At 38.7% G+C, this 22,386-nt stretch overlaps 1 protein-coding gene across 2 annotated transcripts; it reads left to right on the forward strand.

Annotated features, from left to right (window-relative positions):
- Positions 1–163: 163 nt before the first annotated feature.
- LOC113462798 (histone-lysine N-methyltransferase SUVR3) lies at positions 164–22,022 on the forward strand. Of its 2 annotated transcripts, XR_005506581.1 has the most exons (3): positions 255–925; positions 20,685–21,189; positions 21,269–22,022. XR_005506581.1 is itself a non-coding variant. In XM_039114606.1 (2 exons), the coding sequence occupies exons 1-2, from the start codon at positions 328–330 to the stop codon at positions 21,071–21,073; spliced, it is 987 nt and encodes a 328-aa protein (XP_038970534.1). In that variant the 5' UTR covers positions 164–327; the 3' UTR covers positions 21,074–21,190. The 2 variants fall into 2 exon arrangements, 1 of the variants encoding a protein (XP_038970534.1); XM_039114606.1 differs by lacking the exon at positions 21,269–22,022 and having other exon boundaries at positions 164–925; positions 20,685–21,190.
- The last annotated feature ends 364 nt before the right edge of the window (positions 22,023–22,386 follow it).

Below are 22,386 nucleotides of genomic sequence, written 5' to 3' on the forward strand. Positions count from 1 at the left end.
AATCGGACTTAAACTTTTGCCGAGGCCCAATCCAAATTTGCGGAGCCAGTCTCAGGTCCGCCCACTGGACCTAATGTTTGATTAATTTTTTTGGAAGGGCAACGAGCATTAGGTTCAAATTATCTTAAGTACAAAAGTCAAACAGAAGATATCCAATTCTTTTCAAAAGATGGAGCTAATAAACTAGCTGAAACAATAGAGTAAATTTAGGCCCACGGAGCATGTGCCAAATAATTTCACCTAAGCCACCATGGGCCTGTGAGGTGAGCTGAACTAGAACTCGTGTGGGTCGGTACTTCAACCCAACCGGGCTCCGGACGCCAAGGCATGGAAAAGAAGGGAAGCCGGGAACCGGAGGGGGAGGAGCAGGTGCGGACATGGGCCGAGCTGGTCCTCCCTTGGCTGGCCCCTCCTGACCTCGCTGCCGTCGCCTCCGCGAGCAAGGTCCTCAGCAGCGTGGCCATGGCCGTCTCTGACCGGAGAGCCTCGGACGCTTCCCGAGGCATTGAGCGCCACCCCGTCCCCTTCCTCAACCCCGTCGACGCCCAGCACTACTCCTACTTCCTGTACGCCCGCTTCCCCCTTTTCGCCCTCCCATCCCCCTTTGCCCAGCCATGGGGCGGACGCGGCCCCGCCCCCTCCGACCCCTCCTCCCTCGCTGCGCTCGCCTTCCCGCCGGCCGCCGGAGGGTGCGCTTGCGCACCGGCGTGCGCGTCCGAGTGCCCGTGCTCGTCGGGCCCCGAGCCGGGGACGGAGCTGATGATGGAGTGCGGGGCGAGTTGCCCCTGCGGGCTCGAGTGCCGGAATCGCGTGTCGCAGGGAGGCATTTCTGTCCGATTGCGGGTCGTCAAACATCCCCAGAAAGGGTGGGGATTGCACGCGGCTCAGTTCGTCAAAAGGGGGGAATTTATTTGCGAGTATGCCGGTATGAGCTTCTCCCCTATCTGTTCCATTCCGTATTCCGTTCCTTTTTGTTTTAAAGCTGTTTACAGTTTTGACATCTATGACTAATCGCAGTGACTTTTGACTTATTCTTCTTTGTAAATTTGGTACTTTGTTAGTTTAAGTGTATATTTTTGTTTCTATTTGAAAATTTATGAATCATGACTTCAAAACGATATTTATGAACTTGTATGCGTGTTTCTACTTTTGAAATTCTTTGCATGGTGGAACCTCTTCTATATTTATGAATTTTTAATATATGTTTTTTAAATGGCAGTTATGAAGTTTATATTAAATCTGAACATAATGCCATGGTTGAGATTTTCATGTGGACCTCTAATAAAGTGGTATATTTGCCCTCATTTGAGTTACCGGTGAGGATACATTTTGACTTATATTAGGTGATAAATGTGGCCTCATTCAAATTATTGATCAAGATACATATGGATCCTTGGGCAATGATATATGTGGGTCTTGAGATATATGTAATTCATTTGGTTCACCTGTTAGAATATATGTGGCCTCATTTTCATTAGTAGTAAGGATTTATGTGGCCCCATCTGGTTCACTATTAAGGATATGTGCAGCCTCATTCGCATTAGCAATGAGAATTTATGTGGCCTTGATGATATAAATAAATCTTCAGAAGAAAGTCTTAAACTGTGTGAAATATCTGTGCTTTTTTTACAACCATATATGTGGATCAATTAGATATGGCTGCATATGTGACCAAAGCTCAGCACCTTGGAGCCAAATACATGCCGTACTCTTCTCCTACCATTGCTCGGGAGCTCATGGTCTTATGTTCTATTTTACTCCCCGATGGGAGTTCTTTTCACCTTTCTCATGGTGCTACTTTGCTATCGCTCACCTAGGAGTATTTAGCCTTGCAAGACAGTCTTTGCTGATTCACACGGGATACCATGTGCCCCATGCTACTCAGGTTAGAGTGTAAGCTAGTGATGCTTTCGACTATTGAACTTTCTATTAGCAATATATCATATAAATAAACAATAAATCTATTAATTCAATTAATGGAAAATCTTAAAGGGAATAATATACATGCATATTATTCGACATCCAAATAATTCTATTTTAATGCAAAATAAATCTATTCTAGTACAAAATAAATCTATGCATTTAATAAATTTATATTATAGAAATTCAAATCCTACAAATCTACTAATATTAAATTAAAAATAAAAGTAGAAGAAAGTAGCCTGATTGAAGGCAGGTCGAAGCGCGTAGACGCTGTCCCAAAGAAGTATTTGCCCCCACGTACGGGTCACCCGGCAATCCTTCTCGGAGATACGACGACCCTACAACTTCTTCTTCGGCACGTCTCGGAAGAAGTCAAAGCGAACCCGATTGGACTTGCAGATCCAGCAAAGAACGGAATGAAAAGAACTAAATAAACTGAATAAAAATGTAAAAATAAAATTTGGAAGTGGCTAAGAGGGAGAAGAATTTTTCCAGAATTTTTCCACTATTTTTCTGAAATTTTTCGTACTTGAATAGGATGAAATAGGGGGGTTTATATAGGGATTTATAACAGGGGCAATATGGTCTTTTCGGCGGACACGTCCGCGTCCGCGTCCGCGCTCTTCGCGCGAACGTGGGCAATGTGTGCCAGTTGACGCCCGCTGGCGTGTTCCCATTTAAACCAAAAACGCCAGTTGGTTCTTTATTTATATGATATATTGCTAAAAATTAGTACTTCTTTGGGACAGCGTCTACGCGCTTCGACCTGCCTTCAATCAGGTTTCTGTCTCTATTCTATAACCCTGATCCTATGTCCTCAAACACTAGTGACCATCTTAGTGCGAAACCTGAAAAATTTGATGGCCATAACTTTAGGAGGTGGCAGAACCAAATGCGGTTCTGGCTCACCACATTAGGGTTAATCTCAGCCATAGATGAAAGTACTACCGAAGTTGATAATGGGTCCAACCCAACTACCTCTTCCAACACTGAACATTCTGCCTCCACTGGCACACTCTCTAGGACACCTGATGAGATAGATTATCATTGTACCCATAGAATCCTAGGTGCTCTTTCTGAGAGGCTGTATGATATCTATTACACAGCCAAGAGTGCCAAAGAACTCTAGGACACCCTAGATAGCAAATATGGTCTTGATGATGCTGGGATAAAGAGGTTCAAGGCCTCCGACTTCAATAAGTTTAGGATGGTGGACTCAAAGCCTATGAATGACCAAATTCATGAATTTGAAACCCTGATCCACCAGCTTAGGGCTAATGGAACCAATTTGGATGAATCATTCCAGGTAGCCTGTCTGATAGATAAACTACCTACTTCCTGGTCTGATTTTGCTAAGACCCTGAGCCATACCCAAGGAGTTCTCACCCTAACCCAAGTCTTAAACTCCATTAGGATTGAAGAGCAGCATAGGCTCAGAAATAATACCTCTACTGGATCCAAGAATAATGCATATAATGTAGAGGCTCCTCTTAAGAAAAATCAGAACCGACCCTTCCGTAAGAATTTCAAGAAGAAACCCTACAACCCTAGAAACCCTAACCACCACTACAATGGGAAGCCTATTCAATCCCAGGAGCAGAAGAAGAAAGAGGAAGGTGGTGCTCGTTTCTGTTATGTGTGTGGTCGGACCAACCATTTGTCTCCCCAGTGCTTCTATAAGAAGACTGCACCTCTTCAATCTAAGAAGAAGGGTCCACACACATCCAGTGCTCAAGTCAACATGGTGACTTCCGGCGTTGGCTCCTCTGAGACAGCTTTCAGGTCTGTTTCCTTCACTCCTGAAGTTAACATGACTTTACAAGCACTTGATTGGTGGATTGATACCGGAGCTGGTATTCATATTTATTCGGATCGCTCCTGGTTTTCTTCTTACCAGATCTCAAGTGGAGGAGCTGTGATCATGGCAAACAGCTCGGAGGCGCGTGTGTTAGGAGTAGGACGTGTGGACTTAAAGCTTACCTCTGGAAAAGTCCTGTCACTACACGGCGTCCAACATGTTCCAGTTGTTAGAAGAAACCTCATTAGTGGTTCCTTGCTTGTCCAGCAAGGCTTTCGTCATGTTTTTGAGTCCAATAAGGTTGTAATTTCTCATGGTGTAATGTTTATTGGAAAAGGAATCCTTAGTGAAGGATTGTTCAAGTTGAATGTAATAGCTCCTTCAATAAATGAAAATCCTTTGATTATGAATATAGAACCTCCTTCTATTTGGCATGGTAGATTAGGTCATGTAAATTATAATTCAATTAAGCAACTTATGAACCTAAACCTAATACCAAAAAGTGATCTCAAGAACCATGAGAAATGTCAAACTTGTGTAGAAGCCAAACTCCCTAGAAAGCCGTTTAAATCTGTTAATAGGGATTCTGATCTATTAGAATTGATCTATAGTGATGTTTGTGACTCTGGTAGAACTTCTAGGGGAGGTAACAAATACTTTGTAACATTTATAGATGATCTATTGAAGTTCTGTTACATCTACCTAATTAAAACCAAGGATGAGGTGCTCAGCAAATTTAAAATTTTTAAGATCGAAGCTGAGAACCAACAGGAAAAGAAAATTAAAATCCTTAGATCAGATCGGGGAGGTGAATATACATCAAATGACATAACTTAATTTTGTGAAGATCATGGAATCATTCATGAAGTGACTGCTCCCTATTCTCCCCAATCAAATGGAGTAGCAGAAAGGAAGAATAGGACTTTAATGGATATGGTTAACTCCATGCTTATAAGCTCAGGAGTACCAGAGAATTTGTGGGGGAAAGTTTTAGTTTCAGCCTGTTATATCCTTAATAGGATTCCCTCTAAAAATAATGATCTAACACCATATGAAGTTTGGAAACATAAAAAACCTAATCTTAGCTATTTGAAAGTGTGGGGGTGTTTGGCAAAAGTTAAAATACCTGATTTTAAGAGAAAGAAAATAGGGCCTAAAACAGTGGATGCCATATTCATAGGTTATGCAGCCAATAGTAATGCCAATAGATTTCTAGTGATAAATTCAGAAGAAAGTGATATTAGTAACAACACCATCATAGAAGCCAGAGATGCAACATATTTTGAAGACACCTTTTCACTTAAGACTAGAGTAGATAGTGGTATAGCTAGTAGCTCTAGTAGAATAAGGACAAGTGAAGTAGAAGTAGAAGCAGAACCTAGAAGGAGTAAGAGATCCAGGGTAGAGAAAACATTTGGAGATGACTTCTATACTTTTCTTATAGAGGACTCTCCAACTACCTTTGAGGACGCAATGAAATCCTTGGATTCACCTTTTTGGAGAGAAGCTGTGGACAATGAGATGCAGTCAATTATCCAAAATCATACTTGGGAATTGACTGATCTTCCTCCTGGTTGTAAAACTATAGGGTGCAAATGGATCTTTAAGAAGAAACTTAGGCCTGATGGCTCTGTAGATAAATTTAAGGCTAGATTAGTTGCCAAGGGCTTTACTCAGAGACCTGGGGTAGATTTCTTTGATGTTTATGCACCTGTAGCTAGGATAACTACTATTAGGGTCCTTATAGCATTAGCCTCCATTCATAGATTAGTGATTCATCAGATGGATGTTAAGACAGCTTTTCTAAATGGAGACTTAAATGAAGAAATTTATATGGACCAACCAGAGGGATTTAAAACCTCAGGCCAAGAAAATAAAGTTTGCAGACTAGTCAGATCTCTTTATGGTCTTAAACAAGCACCCAAGCAATGGCACTTGAAATTTGATGAAACCATAATGACATTTGGATTTGAAATCAATAGCACAGACGAATGTGTATATCATAAGAGAGTTGGACACAAATTTGTGATCTTGTGCCTTTATGTAGATGATATACTGATCTTTGGGACAGATCTTCAGATAATTGATGAAGTAAAACAATTTTTAAGTCATAAGTTTGATATGAAAGATTTGGGACAAGCTGAGTTAATTTTAAATACCAAAATAATTAGAAGTGCAAAAAGTATTGAGTTATCCCAAAGTCATTATGTTGACAAGATACTTAATAAATTTAATTATTCCGATTGTCAGCCTGTCTCTACTCCATTTGATCCCTCTACTCATCTTAAGAAGAACTTAGGAACTCCTGTCCTTCAAAGCCTATATGCTCAAATCATAGGCTCACTAGGATTCCTAACAAACTACACCAGGCCAGACATAGCATATGCTGTAAATAGACTTAGTAGATATACTATTAATCCAAATAGAGATCACTGGACAGCATTAGAGAGAATTCTTAGGTATCTTAAGGGTACCAAGTCCTATAGTTTGCACTTTAGTGGGTTTCCTGCTGTTCTAGAAGGCTATAGTGATGCCAACTGGATCAGCGATACCTTAGATGTTAAATCCACCACAGGATACGTCTTTCTCCTAGGAGGTGCTGCTGTGTCTTGGAAATCCACCAAACAAACCTTAATATCTAGGAGTACCATGGAGTCTGAACTGATAGCTTTAGACACTACTAGCACTGAGGCTGAGTGGCTCAGAGATCTACTAATAGACCTTCCTGTAGATGAGTCACCTTTACCACCTGTCTCCTTACATTGTGACTGTAAATCTGCAATAGATAAGTGCAACCAAGAAAATGCCAATGTAAAAATGAACAGGCACTTAAAAATGCGTCATAAATCATTAAGATATAAATTAAAAAATAATCTTATTGCCTTAAATTTTGTTAAATCAGAAAATAACTTGGCTGATCAGCTTACTAAAGGCTTGTCTAGAACAGTAGTTCTAGAGTCGTCGAGGGGGATGGGGCTTAGCCCATAAAGATAGATCACCACGGTGGGAACCCAACCTTAAAAGGTTGAATGGGTAGAAACAAACCGGAGTGTGACTAAGAGGAGCACTATTTCATGTTTTCCTCATCCCTATGGCGCTAGTGCTCATAAAAGCAAGCGGTAGGATGAGTTCGTTTGTATAACTCTTAATGAGTCCAAGACCCAAGAGGCAGGAGCTTTCTTGCTAGCTTCCTTATTAGGACTCACCTATATGTGCAGTCGTGAGGCCGCGATTATGGAAAATGGGCGATTCCCTAAAAAGCACATGATAGATATCTGCGCATGGCCATAACAGCGCAACCCGCTTAGAACCCAGATCGGGCTATATTATGTGTGTTGTTGATTTAATCTGAGCCATGGACCGAGGTTCAAGGTTAAGACTACCTTGGCTCCACAGATGTAATCAATTGTCACTAAGTGAAGGTTCAAACCGAAAGGTACCTACACCTATTACATAATATAAGATATCCAGCATTTTGTTTTGATTTTAAAAATTATTTAAAAAAAAATTAATTTTTGTGGGGGATTGTAGGAAAAATTAAATGCGCACGCGGCCGAGTCTCGGTCCGCGTTTGGTTTTGGAAACAACCGGGCTTTTAAAGAAGGATTTAAATGCGCACGCGGCCGGTCTCGGGCCGCGTGCGCGTTTGAGAAATAAAACGGGCATGCCCGTTTAAATTGGAAACGCCCAACGGGCGTTTTTGGTTTAAATGGGAACACGCCAGCGGGCGCCAACTGGCACACGTTGCCCACGTTCGCGCGAAGAGTGCGGACGCAGACGCGGACGTGTCCGCCGAAAAGACCATATTGCCCCTGTTATAAATCCCTATATAAACCCCCCTATTTCATCCTATTCAAGTACGAAAAATTTCAGAAAAATAGTGAAAAAATTCTGAAAAAATTCTTCTCCCTCTTAGCCACTTCCAAATTCTATTTTTAATTTAATATTAGTAGATTTGTAGGATTTGAATTTCTATAATATAAATTTATTAAATGCATAGATTTATTTTGTGCTAGAATAGATTTATTTTGCATTAAAATAGAATTATTTGGATGCCGAATAATATGCATGTATATTATTCCCTTTAAGATTTTCCATTAATTGAATTAATAGATTTATTGTTTATTTATATGATATATTGCTAACAATTCAAAGGATTTTCAAACAGGTACTTCTTTGGAACAGCGTCCAAATAATAAATACTTCTTTGGATTGTTAGCAATATATCATATAAATAAACAATAAATCTATTAATTCAATTAATGAAAAATCTTAAAGGGAATAATATACATGCATATTATTCAGCATCCAAATAATTCTATTTTAATGCAAAATAAATTTATTCTTGCACAAAATAAATCTATGCATTTAATAAATTTATATTATAGAAATTCAAATCCTACAAATCTACTAATATTAAATTAAAAATAAAAGTAGAAGAAAGTAGCCTGATTGAAGGCAGGTCGAAGCGCATAGACGCTGTCCCAAAGAAGTATTTGCCCCCACGTACGGGTCACCCGGCAATCCTTCTCGGAGATACGACGATCCTACAACTTCTTCTTCGGCACGTCTCGGAAGAAGTCAAAGCGAACCCGATCGGACTTGCAGATCCAGCAAAGAACGGAATGAAAAGAACTAAATAAACTGAATAAAAATGTAAAAGTAAAATTTGGAAGTGGCTAAGAGGGAGAAGAATTTTTCCAGAATTTTTTCACTATTTTTCTGAAATTTTTCGTACTTGAATAGGATGAAATAGGGGGGTTTATATAGGAATTTATAACAGGGGCAATATGGTCTTTTCGGCGGACACGTCCGCATCCGCGTCCGCGCTCTTCGCGCGGACGTGGGCAACGTGTGCCAGTTGGCGCCCGCTGGCGTGTTCCCATTTAAACCAAAAACGCCCGTTGGGCGTTTCCAATTCAAACGGGCACGCCCGTTTTATTTCTCAAACGCGCATGCGGCCCGAGACCGGCCGCGTGCGCATTTAAATCCTTCTTTAAAAGCCCGGTTGTTTCCAAAACCAAACGCGGACCGAGACTCGGCCGCGTGCGCATTTAATTTTTCCTACAATCCCCCACAAAAATTAATTTTTTTTAAATAATTTTTAAAATCAAAACAAAATGCTGGATATCTTATATTATGTAATAGGTGTAGGTACCTTTCGGTTTGAACCTTCACTTAGTGACAATTGATTACATCTGTGGAGCCAAGGTGGTCTTAACCTTGAACCTCGGTCCATGGCTCAGATTAAATCAACAACACACATAATATAGCCCGATCTGGGTTCTAAGCGGGTTGCGCTGTTATGGCCATGCGCAGATATCTATCATGTTCTTTTTAGGGAATCGCCCATTTTCCATAATCGCGGCCTCACGACTGCACATATAGGTGAGTCCTAATAAGGAAGCTAGCAAGGAAGCTCCTGCCTCTTGGGTCTTGGACTCATTAAGAGTTATACAAACGAACTCATCCTACCGCTTGCTTTTATGAGCACTAGCGCCATAGGGATGAGGAAAACATGAAATAGTGCTCCTCTTAGTCACACTTCGGTTTGTTTCTACCCATTCAACCTTTTAAGGTTGGGTTCCCACCGTGGTGATCTATCTTTATGGGCTAAGCCCCATCCCCCTCGACGACTCTAGAACTACTGTTCTAGACAAGCCTTTAGTAAGCTGATCAGCCAAGTTATTTTCTGATTTAACAAAATTTAAGGCAATAACATTATTTTTCAATTTATATCTTAATGATTTATGACGCATTTTTAAGTGCCTGTTCATTTTTACATTGGCATTTTCTTGGTTGCACTTATCTATTGCAGATTTACAGTCACAATGTAAGGAGACAGGTGGTAAAGGTGACTCATCTACAGGAAGGTCTATTAGTAGATCTCTGAGCCACTCAGCCTCAGTGCTAGTAGTGTCTAAAGCTATCAGTTCAGACTCTATGGTACTCTTAGATATTAAGGTTTGTTTGGTGGATTTCCAAGACACAGCAGCACCTCCTAGGAGAAAGACGTATCCTGTGGTGGATTTAACATCTAAGGTATCGCTGATCCAGTTGGCATCACTATAGCCTTCTAGAACAGCAGGAAACCCACTAAAGTGCAAACTATAGGACTTGGTACCCTTAAGATACCTAAGAATTCTCTCTAATGCTGTCCAGTGATCTCTATTTGGATTAATAGTATATCTACTAAGTCTATTTACAGCATATGCTATGTCTGGCCTGGTGTAGTTTGTTAGGAATCCTAGTGAGCCTATGATTTGAGCATATAGGCTTTGAAGGACAGGAGTTCCTAAGTTCTTCTTAAGATGAGTAGAGGGATCAAATGGAGTAGAGACAGGCTGACAATCGGAATAATTAAATTTATTAAGTATCTTGTCAACATAATGACTTTGGGATAACTCAATACTTTTTGCACTTCTAATTATTTTGGTATTTAAAATTAACTCAGCTTGTCTCAAGTCTTTCATATCAAACTTATGACTTAAAAATTGTTTTACTTCATCAATTATCTGAAGATCTGTCCCAAAGATCAGTATATCATCTACATAAAGGCACAAGATCACAAATTTGTGTCCAACTCTCTTATGATATACACATTCGTCTGTGCTATTGATTTCAAATCCAAATGTCATTATGGTTTCATCAAATTTCAAGTGCCATTGCTTGGGTGCTTGTTTAAGACCATAAAGAGATCTGACTAGTCTGCAAACTTTATTTTCTTGGCCTGGGGTTTTAAATCCCTCTGGTTGGTCCATATAAATTTCTTCATTTAAGTCTCCATTTAGAAAAGCTGTCTTAACATCCATCTGATGAATCACTAATCTATGAATGGAGGCTAATGCTATAAGGACCCTAATAGTAGTTATCCTAGCTACAGGTGCATAAACATCAAAGAAATCTACCCCAGGTCTCTGAGTAAAGCCCTTGGCAACTAATCTAGCCTTAAATTTATCTACAGAGCCATCAGGCCTAAGTTTCTTCTTAAAGATCCATTTGCACCCTATAGTTTTACAACCAGGAGGAAGATCAGTCAATTCCCAAGTATGATTTTGGATAATTGACTGCATCTCATTGTCCATAGCTTCTCTCCAAAAAGGTGAATCCAAGGATTTCATTGCGTCCTCAAAGGTAGTTGGAGAGTCCTCTATAAGAAAAGTATAGAAGTCATCTCCAAATGTTTTCTCTACCCTGGATCTCTTACTTCTTCTAGGTTCTGCTTCTACTTCTACTTCACTTGTCCTTATTCTACTAGAGCTACTAGCTATACCACTATCTACTCTAGTCTTAAGTGGAAAGGTGTCTTCAAAATATGTTGCATCTCTGGCTTCTATGATGGTGTTGTTACTAATATCACTTTCTTCTGAATTTATCACTAGAAATCTATTAGCATTACTATTGGCTGCATAACCTATGAATATGGCATCCACTGTTTTAGGCCCTATTTTCTTTCTCTTAAAATCAGGTATTTTAACTTTTGCCAAGCACCCCCACACTTTCAAATAGCTAAGATTAGGTTTTCTATGTTTCCAAACTTCATATGGTGTTAGATCATTATTTTTAGAGGGAATCCTATTAAGGATATAACAGGCTGAAACTAAAGCTTCCCCCCACAAATTCTCTGGTACTCCTGAGCTTATAAGCATGGAGTTAACCATATCCATTAAAGTCCTATTCTTCCTTTCTGCTACTCCATTTGATTGGGGAGAATAGGGAGCAGTCACTTCATGAATGATTCCATGATCTTCACAAAATTGAGTTATGTCCTTTGATGTATATTCACCTCCCCGATCTGATCTAAGGATTTTAATTTTCTTTTCCTGTTGGTTCTCAGTTTCGATCTTAAAAATTTTAAATTTGCTGAGCACCTCATCCTTGGTTTTAATTAGGTAGATGTAACAGAACTTTGATAGATCATCTATAAATGTTACAAAGTATTTGTTACCTCCCCTAGAAGTTCTACCACAGTCACAAACATCACTATGGATCAATTCTAATAGATCAGAATCCCTATTAACAGATTTAAACGGCTTTCTAGGGAGTTTGGCTTCTACACAAGTTTGACATTTCTCATGGTTCTTGAGATCACTTTTTGGTATTAGGTTTAGGTTCATAAGTTGCTTAATTGAATTATAATTTACATGACCTAATCTACCATGCCAAATAGAAGGAGGTTCTATATTCATAATCAAAGGATTTTCATTTATTGAAGGAGCTATTACATTCAACTTGAACAATCCTTCACTAAGGATTCCTTTTCCAATAAACATTACACCATGAGAAATTACAATCTTATTGGACTCAAAAACAAGACGAAAGCCTTGCTGGTCAAGCAAGGAACCACTAATGAGGTTTCTTCTAACAACTGGAACATGTTGGACGCCGTGTAGTGACAGGACTTTTCCAGAGGTAAGCTTTAAGTCCACACGTCCTACTCCTAACACACGCGCCTCCGAGCTGTTTGCCATGATCACAGCTCCTCCACTTGAGATCTGGTAAGAAGAAAACCAGGAGCGATCCGAACAAATATGAATACCAGCTCCGGTATCAATCCACCAATCAAGTGCTTGTAAAGTCATGTTAACTTCAGGAGTGAAGGAAACAGACCTGAAAGCTGTCTCAGAGGAGCCAACACCGAAAGTGACCATGTTGACTTGAGCACTGGATGTGTGTGGACCCTTCTTCTTAGATTGAAGAGGTGCAGTCTTCTTATAGAAGCACTGGGGAGACAAATGGTTGGTCCGACTACACACATAACAGAAACGAGCACCACCTTCCTCTTTCTTCTTCTTCTGCTCCTGGGATTGAATAGGCTTCCCATTGTAGTGGTGGTTAGGGTTTCTAGGGTTGTAGGGTTTCTTCTTGAAATTCTTATGGAAGGGTCGGTTCTGATTTTTCTTAAGAGGAGCCTCTACATTATATGCATTATTCTTGGATCCAGTAGAGGTATTATTTCTGAGCCTATGCTGCTCTTCAATCCTAATAGAGTTTAAGACTTGGGTTAGGGTGAGAACTCCTTAGGTATGGCTCAGGGTCTTAGCAAAATCAGACCAGGAAGTAGGTAGTTTATCTATCAGACAGGCTACCTGGAATGATTCATCCAAATTGGTTCCATTAGCCCTAAGCTGGTGGATCAGGGTTTCAAATTCATGAATTTGGTCATTCATAGGCTTTGAGTCCACCATCCTAAACTTATTGAAGTCGGAGGCCTTGAACCTCTTTACCCCAGCATCATCAAGACCATATTTGCTATCTAGGGTGTCCCAGAGTTCTTTGGCACTCTTGGCTGTGTAATAGATATCATACAGCCTCTCAGAAAGAGCACCTAGGATTCTATGGGTACAATGATAATCTATCTCATCAGGTGTCCTAGAGGGTGTGCCAGTGGAGGCAGAATGTGTTGGAAGAGGTAGTTGGGTTGGACCCATTATCAACTTCGGTAGTACTTTCACCTATGGCTGAGATTAACCCTAATGTGGTGAGCAAGAACCGCATTTGGTTCTGCCACCTCCTAAAGTTATGGCCATCAAATTTTTCAGGTTTGGCACTAAGGTGGTCATTAGTGTTTGAGGCCATAGGATCAGGGTTACAGAATAGAGACAGAAACCTGATTGAAGGCAAAAAAATCTATGTCAAAAGATTGCACTAATATTTATATTGAACTTTGGATGTCTAATTGATATATCCAAAAAAAACTAATAGCCAGATCAGCTCTAGATCGGTGGTGGAGCACTAGGCTCACTTAAGTACCAGCCTTTCTTAGGCACGTATGCCTTTTTGACAAGCTTTTCTTAGACACTATTAGTTAGTGGATATAATTACTAGAAATCACACAAATTCAATATTTAAAATAACCTAAATGTAAATTTAAACGGATTAACTAATTTTTGAATTTTTTTTTTGTTTGACCTTTCCGAATTAGTAACAATTGATTACTAAATTTAATTCTAGCAAACAATTATTGTAATTAAAATCTAATTTATCAATTCAATGAATTATATATATTAGAATTGATTTATTTACTTATTAGAATAATTAATTACTAATTTTGTAGCAAATCAATTATTGTAATTAAGATGTCAATTCAATGAATTAAAAGATTTATTTCTTTATTAGAATAATTAATTGAGATCTAATAAGTCAATTCAATGAATTATTATTATGTATCAACCAATTTCCGAATTTTCTGTTTGAATAGGATCTGGAAATTACTCCTTGAGGAGTCCAAATGGAGGTATAATAAACCTCTTGGAGGTTAACCAAATTATTACCTCTTTAGAATAATTTATTATTAATGATGTGCTAGCAAAAACAATTATTGCAATTAAAATCTAATATGCCACAATTATAATAAAGAATTTTATATATTACTAACAAAAAATAAAACAAATACTTCTTTGGATTGTTAGCAATATATCATATAAATAAACAATAAATCTATTAATTCAATTAATGGAAAATCTTAAAGGGAATAATATACATGCATATTATTCGGCATCCAAATAATTCTATTTTAATGCAAAATAAATCTATTCTAGCACAAAATAAATCTATGCATTTAATAAATTTATATTATAGAAATTCAAATCCTACAAATCTACTAATATTAAATTAAAAATAAAAGTAGAAGAAAGTAGCCTGATTGAAGGCAGGTCGAAGCGCGTAGACGCTGTCCCAAAGAAGTATTTGCCCCCACGTACGGGTCACCCGGCAATCTTTCTCGGAGATACGACGACCCTACAACTTCTTCTTCGGCACGTCTCGGAAGAAGTCAAAGCGAACCCGATCGGACTTGCAGATCCAGCAAAGAACGGAATGAAAAGAACTAAATAAACTGAATAAAAATGTAAAAATAAAATTTGGAAGTGGCTAAGAGGGAGAAGAATTTTTCCAGAATTTTTTCACTATTTTTCTGAAATTTTTCGTACTTGAATAGGATGAAATAGGAGGGTTTATATAGGGATTTATAACAGGGGCAATATGGTCTTTTCGGCGGACACGTCCGCGTCCGCGTCCGCGCTCTTCGCGCGAACGTGGGCAACGTGTGCCAGTTGGCGCCCGCTGGCGTGTTCCCATTTAAACCAAAAACGCCCGTTGGGTGTTTCCAATTCAAACGGGCACGCCCGTTTTATTTCTCAAACGCGCACGCGGCCCGAGACCGGCCGCGTGCGCATTTAAATCCTTCTTTAAAAGCCCGGTTGTTTCCAAAACCAAACGCGCACGCGGACCGAGACTCGGCCGCATGCGCATTTAATTTTTCCTACACTTTCGCCATCTAGGATGCAACATTCTACCACTTATATCCACTATAAGCCTTGCCTCGTTTGAAATTCGCCATTAACGTTAAGGCTATGCTATCTTAAGGTGTTGCTAATTGGAAGAATTTTATCAATGTTCATGAATGGTAAATCATATATTGAACTGCCAAAATAAAAAAATTGGGGTACTATCATGGTATCAGCTAATATCACAGGTTGGAGATAAGTGGACTTGAACCTTGCCCTCCCGCTCTCCTGAACATGGTCTTATAACTTTCATCATACTGTGCTCTCAAAAGAGCAACTCTTCTCAAAACCTGAAAATGTGCTGAGTTGGAATCCCATTCTAAGAATTCTTGTGGTTCCGTGCCTGACTTTGTTTTCCAAAAAATCCATGCAGCAGAAGATTCTAAATTTGAGTCTTTCTATACCACAAATAATAAGTATCCTCTAAACGAAGGCATTCATGCTTGAATGGTAGCTCAGGATCAGGCTCATGAAAACCTTATATTCCCTAAGGAGTTTTGATCCTGTGGAAACACTCTTTCATGGATCTTTATCTTTAGTTGGTCGTGACCAAGAAACCAATGGTTTTGCTTGGTGGGTTTGGAATGGTAAACTTATCAATTTGTCTTGCAAACTACTTGGAGCTCACGTAGCCTATGGTGGCTCTTGTCAGATTAATCGTATTCTAGGCTAGAGCAATAAACCTATTTGAAGTGGCTCATTTTGTACTAGAAAAATGCATGTATGAATAAGGATTTATTTTACTTCTGCACCTATGCCCTAGTTGCTATAGGTTGGGGGGTAGGTCCTAGGAGGGGGTGAGTTACAGACACCTTTGTATATTTTGTATTTGGAGTACTTCACTTAATTTTTTCTAGAGTCTTAGGTTTTGATGGTATTTATCATGCACTTGTTGGACCTAGGACTCTTGAAGAATCTTTTTTATTTTTCAGTTATGTATTATGTATGGAAAGATAGAAATAAAATAACTGCAATTTTGGGTGTTTACTGTGGGTTTATGCGGATGAAGTGGTTAGGTTGAATGGGTTTCAATTAAGGTCCATCGTATCGCCCCGTACCGTCGGGTACAAGGCATACCATACTATACCCGAAAAAAACTGATACGAAACACACTTTCAAGTCGGTACAAGCCCTATATCGAGACATACTAAGGCGTGTACCAATCCATATTGAGGTATATTGAGATGAAAATTACAAAAATAGTTAGAGAGCTATTTCGTTACAGAGATGTACCATATCGGACCGAACTAATAAGGTATCGATATGGTACCCGATATCGAGATTGTGGACTTTAGTTTCAATTATTAATATTTATATTAATTATCTGGAATAGTATTATTATCATTATTGTTATTTTTATTGTGCTTCAAATATTTTATTCATTTTTACATTGTTAAAAAAATCTAAACGCATATGTGACACATTAGGTGCTCTTGCTAGGAGTATGCCTAGATATGATTTATAATATGCTAATGTGGGAAATATGTTCATAACAAAAATTTTATAGCATCTCTAAGGCCATTATGAAAACAGACTTTTATTAGTGATAATAATGACAATAACGTACCTAACTCATCTAACTCATGTAAAGAAGTCACATTTACTGCAACATAATATCAGCTTGACTTCATGCCCAAGCCCCCATCCCACCCAAAAAAATTGTGGTATGGGGAGTTAGCATGAAACCTTTTTAATAGGACAATCGACAATACAAGAATGGATAGCAACAAATGTTTGCTTAACAAGTATAGAGGTTCTTTCTAAAGATCAGTTGAATCAACAAGGATGCTAGTACCTGCTACCTCAGTGGTGGATGATCTAGTTATGTTTCTTCTTCTTTTTAGTAATATTTTGGAGTTTATAAATGATCCATGAGATAGAAAACTGTAATTTGGATATTTAGGAATTGATTCAAAACTTTTGCACATTTCCGAGATGGATTACCCATCAAATCAAGTTTCCTAAACAGAGGATAAATATGAGGGTTGGCCTATGAAACTTCAGTTAATAATATAGACAGTTTTACTCACAAAGTGAGAAAGGATATTAAGATATTTGTTTATGGCATATGGTTGACTTTCATTTTTCTTTTCTTATTGTGTGCTATGTTGAGTTTTTGCTTTCACAATGCAACCTAAGACAAAAAATATCTGAAAGCCTGTAATTGATGAAAGGTAAAACAACCTACCTGTAGGGGAAGTGGGCCATCTTCACATTTTTGTAGGGATAGGAATAGAGTTGTCATTCAAGTAAGAAATTTTAGTGATGACGTTGATGACGTACAAATCTACATAAAATATCATGGTCTATCCATTTCAAGAACATGAGAAGGTGGTGGAAGAATGAGCAGAGTGAGGCAAAGAAAAAACTAATGAAGCATTTCTCAGAATTGATTGGCAATGTCAACTAGTTATCTTCTTGTTCCTATAGTTGTTTGAAAAAATTCCAGAGAAAAATATGTGCCTGCTGTTTCTTAAATCTGGTGAGAGAATACAATAAAGTGCCATGTCATAATTTGTACATATATGATCTTCAATGATCTGTAAATCCATACTTCAGTCTATGTCCTTCTACAGTTGCAGAGTTATTAGTGTTTTTCTCTCCATAATTAGTGTAAGCGAGCTTCATAAGCTGTTTTCATATCTAAATTTATGCAAAACTAATGTGATTGTCCTTTGTCCATTGCCTTTTTTTTGGGAAACTCAGAGGGGCTAGTCCCCAGTCCTCACCTTTCTTACCTTGTTCCTATAACACTCTATCCCAACCCATCCCACCCCTTGAGGGTGAGTCCAATTGGAATTGAACCCTCGACCTGTTGCTCAAGTGTCAAGAGATGGTACCATCTGAACTAAAGCTTAGTGGTCTGTCTATTACCTCTTAAAGCACAACCATTGATACTTCAAGTTGGCATGCATGCGGTGTGCATAATTTACCTAGGTATATATGAAGTATAATGGGGCAGTGGAATGAGCTCACATATGGAAACAATTTATATATGTTGATTGGAAGAAAAGAGTTGGAGGAGATATTGCAAAAGCCATAAAATATTAGGTTAGGGAGTTTGGAGGAAATGTCATTGTTTAATGCATGTAATAGTAGACTGTTATCTAAGTTGCTGGGGTTATAGATAACTTTTTCTTCAGCCAATGAGAAGAAAAGATGAGTGGTCCTTAGATTTGTGAAAGGAGAAAGCTCTCAAATCTGTTTACACCAATCTACAAACATTTGGAATCAAATAATCAATCATTACCTATAAGACTGGAACTTCTATTTATCGACAGAGGTGTCTGATGAAGATGTGACCAACAAAAATTATCAACTCAATGGATATGGACCTTAAAGAAAGAAATTACTTATCTTCTCAGAAAACCTCAACTTTGTGGACATTTGTAACTAGTTTTGAGATGATTAAAATTCTAGAATAGACTTTCTCGTTTGGATAAATTGATAAGAAGTCATGGTGGTACTTTTTATGGTTTTATCACATTAAATATAAAGAATAATAAGGAATTCTTTTTTATGACATTGTTGGTGATAGACTTTGATAGGGAAAAATTGAAGAAACATGGAAACCATCCTAAGGATGACAATATAGAATTCTACTGGCATTATCTGGAAGAATTATGTGATATAACGTGAAAGCTTGTGTCCTTAGTGCATGTTTTATGGTCAAATATGCGACTTGTGAAATCTCCTTATTTGTTGAAAGTAGCAATATTTCTAGGTGGCTAATAGGAAGGATTGCCCAACTTACACAATCTTATTGTTACCGCCCTGTCACCACAGGAACTAATTTAATAATTCTATGTATAATACCAGGACTTCTAATGAAGGTGACTTTAGTTGTGTGATGATATCGAAATGTTCCTTTGCCTTCATATAAATAAACTTCAAATGTTTGGTGTTTGAATGTGCCAAGTAGAACTTGTATAATCTTATTGCTCCTCCATTGTTTATTTTGATAACTTAACTCATTGTAGGATTTTCAAATTTCTTCTCACCTGGCACTTCTCTTGTCACCTTTTGAGTCATCTGTTAGCACCATGGCCATGAAACCACATGGATATCCTGATACGCGCTGCCTTGCGCTCATCTTGTTTACAACCCTACTCTGCCAATTCTTGTGTTAAAAGGATGAAATAATATAGGAAAACTGATGCATCTGAGGTGATATAGTAGATGAATATTCAACTGGGTAGAGGTCCAAGGGGTGAAAGGTGACAAAGTGTAGGGAGGTGAGGATGACATTATGATAGAAATAGATTGCAAATGATAGGAATATTGAATGGACAAAACAGTGGCAGGGAAAGCATAACTGGTTAAGAGATGCAACAGGACTTGAAAAGGAATGTAGATGTGGTGGGACATGAGGCTGAGGAGAAAGAGGTTGAATAGGTGATCATATGGAGGAGGAAAGTGGTTGACCCAGGTGAGTTACATACACAAATTGTGGACTGGGTTCTTCAAGGCGATACATGTAAAGCAAAGAAACCCCGGAACTTTCTGTCCATTAAAGCCCAAGTTTCTAGACAAGTTGAAACGCTGAGGTCATGACAATAACCATCAATCTCAATTTAAAGTTTTAAACTATTTAGACTTGGTTCTATGGATCCTTCTTCATTAGTCTTTCCTATCAAGGACCACACCTGGTGTCATTACAAGCTTCTCCAAATCTTCTCTCACTATTTTCATCCAAATCCAGTTGTCAATTTTGTTGATAAGACTTTGACTCCAAACAATTTGGGTTTTAACTATATTGGGCTCTGTCCAGTGTCAGTGCAAGCTTTTCCATGTTCTTTCTCATAGTTGTCATTGAAATCTAGATACACGAATTTTGTATTGGGATTTTAGATGTCTGCACAAGTTGTTAAGCATTGGGGAATAGTTACCTAAATCATAATCAACAATTAAATGCTCATGAAAGCAAATATTTTTTTCTGCCACTAATTACTAAAGATAAAGCTGCTGGATGAATGAAAAAGATTCTTTTCCGAAATGAAAGGGATTTGATTTCTGACTTTGATGCTTCATTCTGTAAATGGACATATTTCATTTGTTATCTTGAACTTAAAGCTGGAAGATGGTAAAAAAAAACAAGCTTTCATGTGGCCCTAGTATTTCTTGCATGGTATATCTCTATATTCTCCTCAAATTTGTTGTGTTGCTCTTTTATTTGGGTTATGCCCGTCCTTGTGCAACATCCTACATGGATGCTATATCAAGGGGGAATTTTGGTACTCTTGGCCCAGTTTATTTTTGATTTTGCATATTCCCAATTCAATTTTTTATTTTATTTTTCTTTGGTTAGTTCCAAATTTTTTAAATGGTTTTGTCCCTGGCCCCATCAGATACATTCGAGTTGTATGTGTATTCAACACTTAGCAAATAAGTTCATTCCGTATCAAAAATATGTATTTTCGTTTTTTTTATAGTGCATGCACATTTTTTTAATATTGGATTCACATATTTGTTGAGTGATGAATGTGTGCGTAGCTGTCCAATGGGGTCTGAGGCAGAAGTGTGAAAATTTAGAAACTGGGCCATTCCTGCCAAGGAAAAATGCCTGAATTGCACAAAAGAAAGTAACATGAGTTGAAAGAGCAAGATCTTACAAGGTCATCAGAACTCCATTTCCAACCATGCGTTTCCAAACACTGGTAATATTTCATGTGCAGGTGAGTTTTTGACAACAGAGGAAGCAAGAAATCGTCAACGGATTTATGATGAGCTTGCATCCAGTGGAAGGTTTTCCCCTGCACTTCTGGTTGTGAGGGAGCATCTACCTTCGGGCAAAGCATGCCTGAGGGTGAATATTGATGCATCAAAAGTTGGAAATGTGGCTCGCTTCATCAATCACTCATGTGATGGTGGTAATCTGGCAGTTATCCTGGTAAGAAGCCCCGGCTCGTTGCTCCCAAGACTTTGTTTCTTTTCTGCCATGGATATACAGGAAGATGAAGAGCTGACCTTCAGCTATGGAAGTGCCAAGCTCAGGCAATACGGCCAGCATTGCTTCTGTGGAAGCTCTGTTTGCTATGGTATGTTGCCTTCAGAAGAAACTTGATGCTGCTTTCTGACTCCATAAGAGTATGAAGGACTCTAGTTCGAAAGTGCCATGGCCATTATTCATGGATTACTCACCTATCTCCTTTGCATATTTCTGACGGATGAGAATGTCAGGTATACTTGTTCCGTAGCACTGATGATTGACTAGCACAATGTTTCCATCTCCATTTTAATGTTATCCACCTTGATGCAGGAAAAGACTAGAGCCATAGGAGCGTAACAATATCAGTCAGTTTGGGACGTTGATTTGATGCTCAATCCAGTTCCATAATTGGTCATCAAAAGTGTCATTGGCATGTGGGTTGTCAAGTTTGGACGAACTTCTTATTCAAAGTTCTTTGTTGGGTATCTCCAGTATGTGATGTAGGACACTAGAGTCAAGCACTGTGTACAAGCAGTGACATGCATAAAAAAGGACAAGGTCTCTTATGATTTAAAAGTTCTTGATGCCTGCTGTCCGGAACTGAGAAATAGTGCAGATCTGAATTGGATGCCAATTATAGTGGAGAGAGGGAGTTTGTGTATTAGCCCTCGGATTTTGGTAGGTCTGAAAACGTAAGAGTTTCTAGGATTGAGAGGATGTCAAACTAGGTGAACTTAAGATTAAGACTGGTCTAATGAGATTAGAAGTGAAAAGGAAGCTTTTTTATATCAGATCAAGGTCAAGCATAGAATAAATCTGATCTAGCTAGTGATAAATTAGCAGCCAAGAAAAAAACAGCAGTAAGGAAATTGAGAATGATGAAACTGTAATGGATAAGATTTTGATAGCATGCGGTGCATCAACATAAAGAAGATGAATAGCGGCAGAAATATGTAAAGAAAAAGAGAGTAGCAGAAAGTGCAGGATGTAAGAAAAAATAAGCAGCAGCGGCAGCAATATGAGGCCTCCTCTTAAATCTCAATCTAGATTCCATGTACAATCTGTTTAGATACGTAGGGCGGTCGGTATGTAAAGCTAACTACTTTTCCTTCCTATTTTGGACTCGTAAACAATCGGACTGCGGCCTTATGTAATGACCTAGAGACAAGGGATTGGCCTTGGGTCGTTGTATCCATTGCCTTAGCCACCAACCATTCTCTTCAATCATCTCTAAATCATCATACTTGCTTTCATTCTCTTAACCTAGCCGTGTACTTACCATCATCAACTGTGTAGCCTTAGCCAAGCATTTGAAAGTCGACATCTCGTCCAAGGCACATGCTCTGACCAATATTCTAGCAGCTACACTTGTGCTGCACGATCAACCAATAATTCTTACAGGACACCACACTCTACAATGCCCATGAGACTTGCCTGTTACGGATAGG

The sequence above is a fragment of the Phoenix dactylifera genome, chromosome 16, assembly GCF_009389715.1.
Source record: "Phoenix dactylifera cultivar Barhee BC4 chromosome 16, palm_55x_up_171113_PBpolish2nd_filt_p, whole genome shotgun sequence".
In the NCBI taxonomy this organism is placed as follows: Eukaryota; Viridiplantae; Streptophyta; class Magnoliopsida; order Arecales; family Arecaceae; genus Phoenix; species Phoenix dactylifera.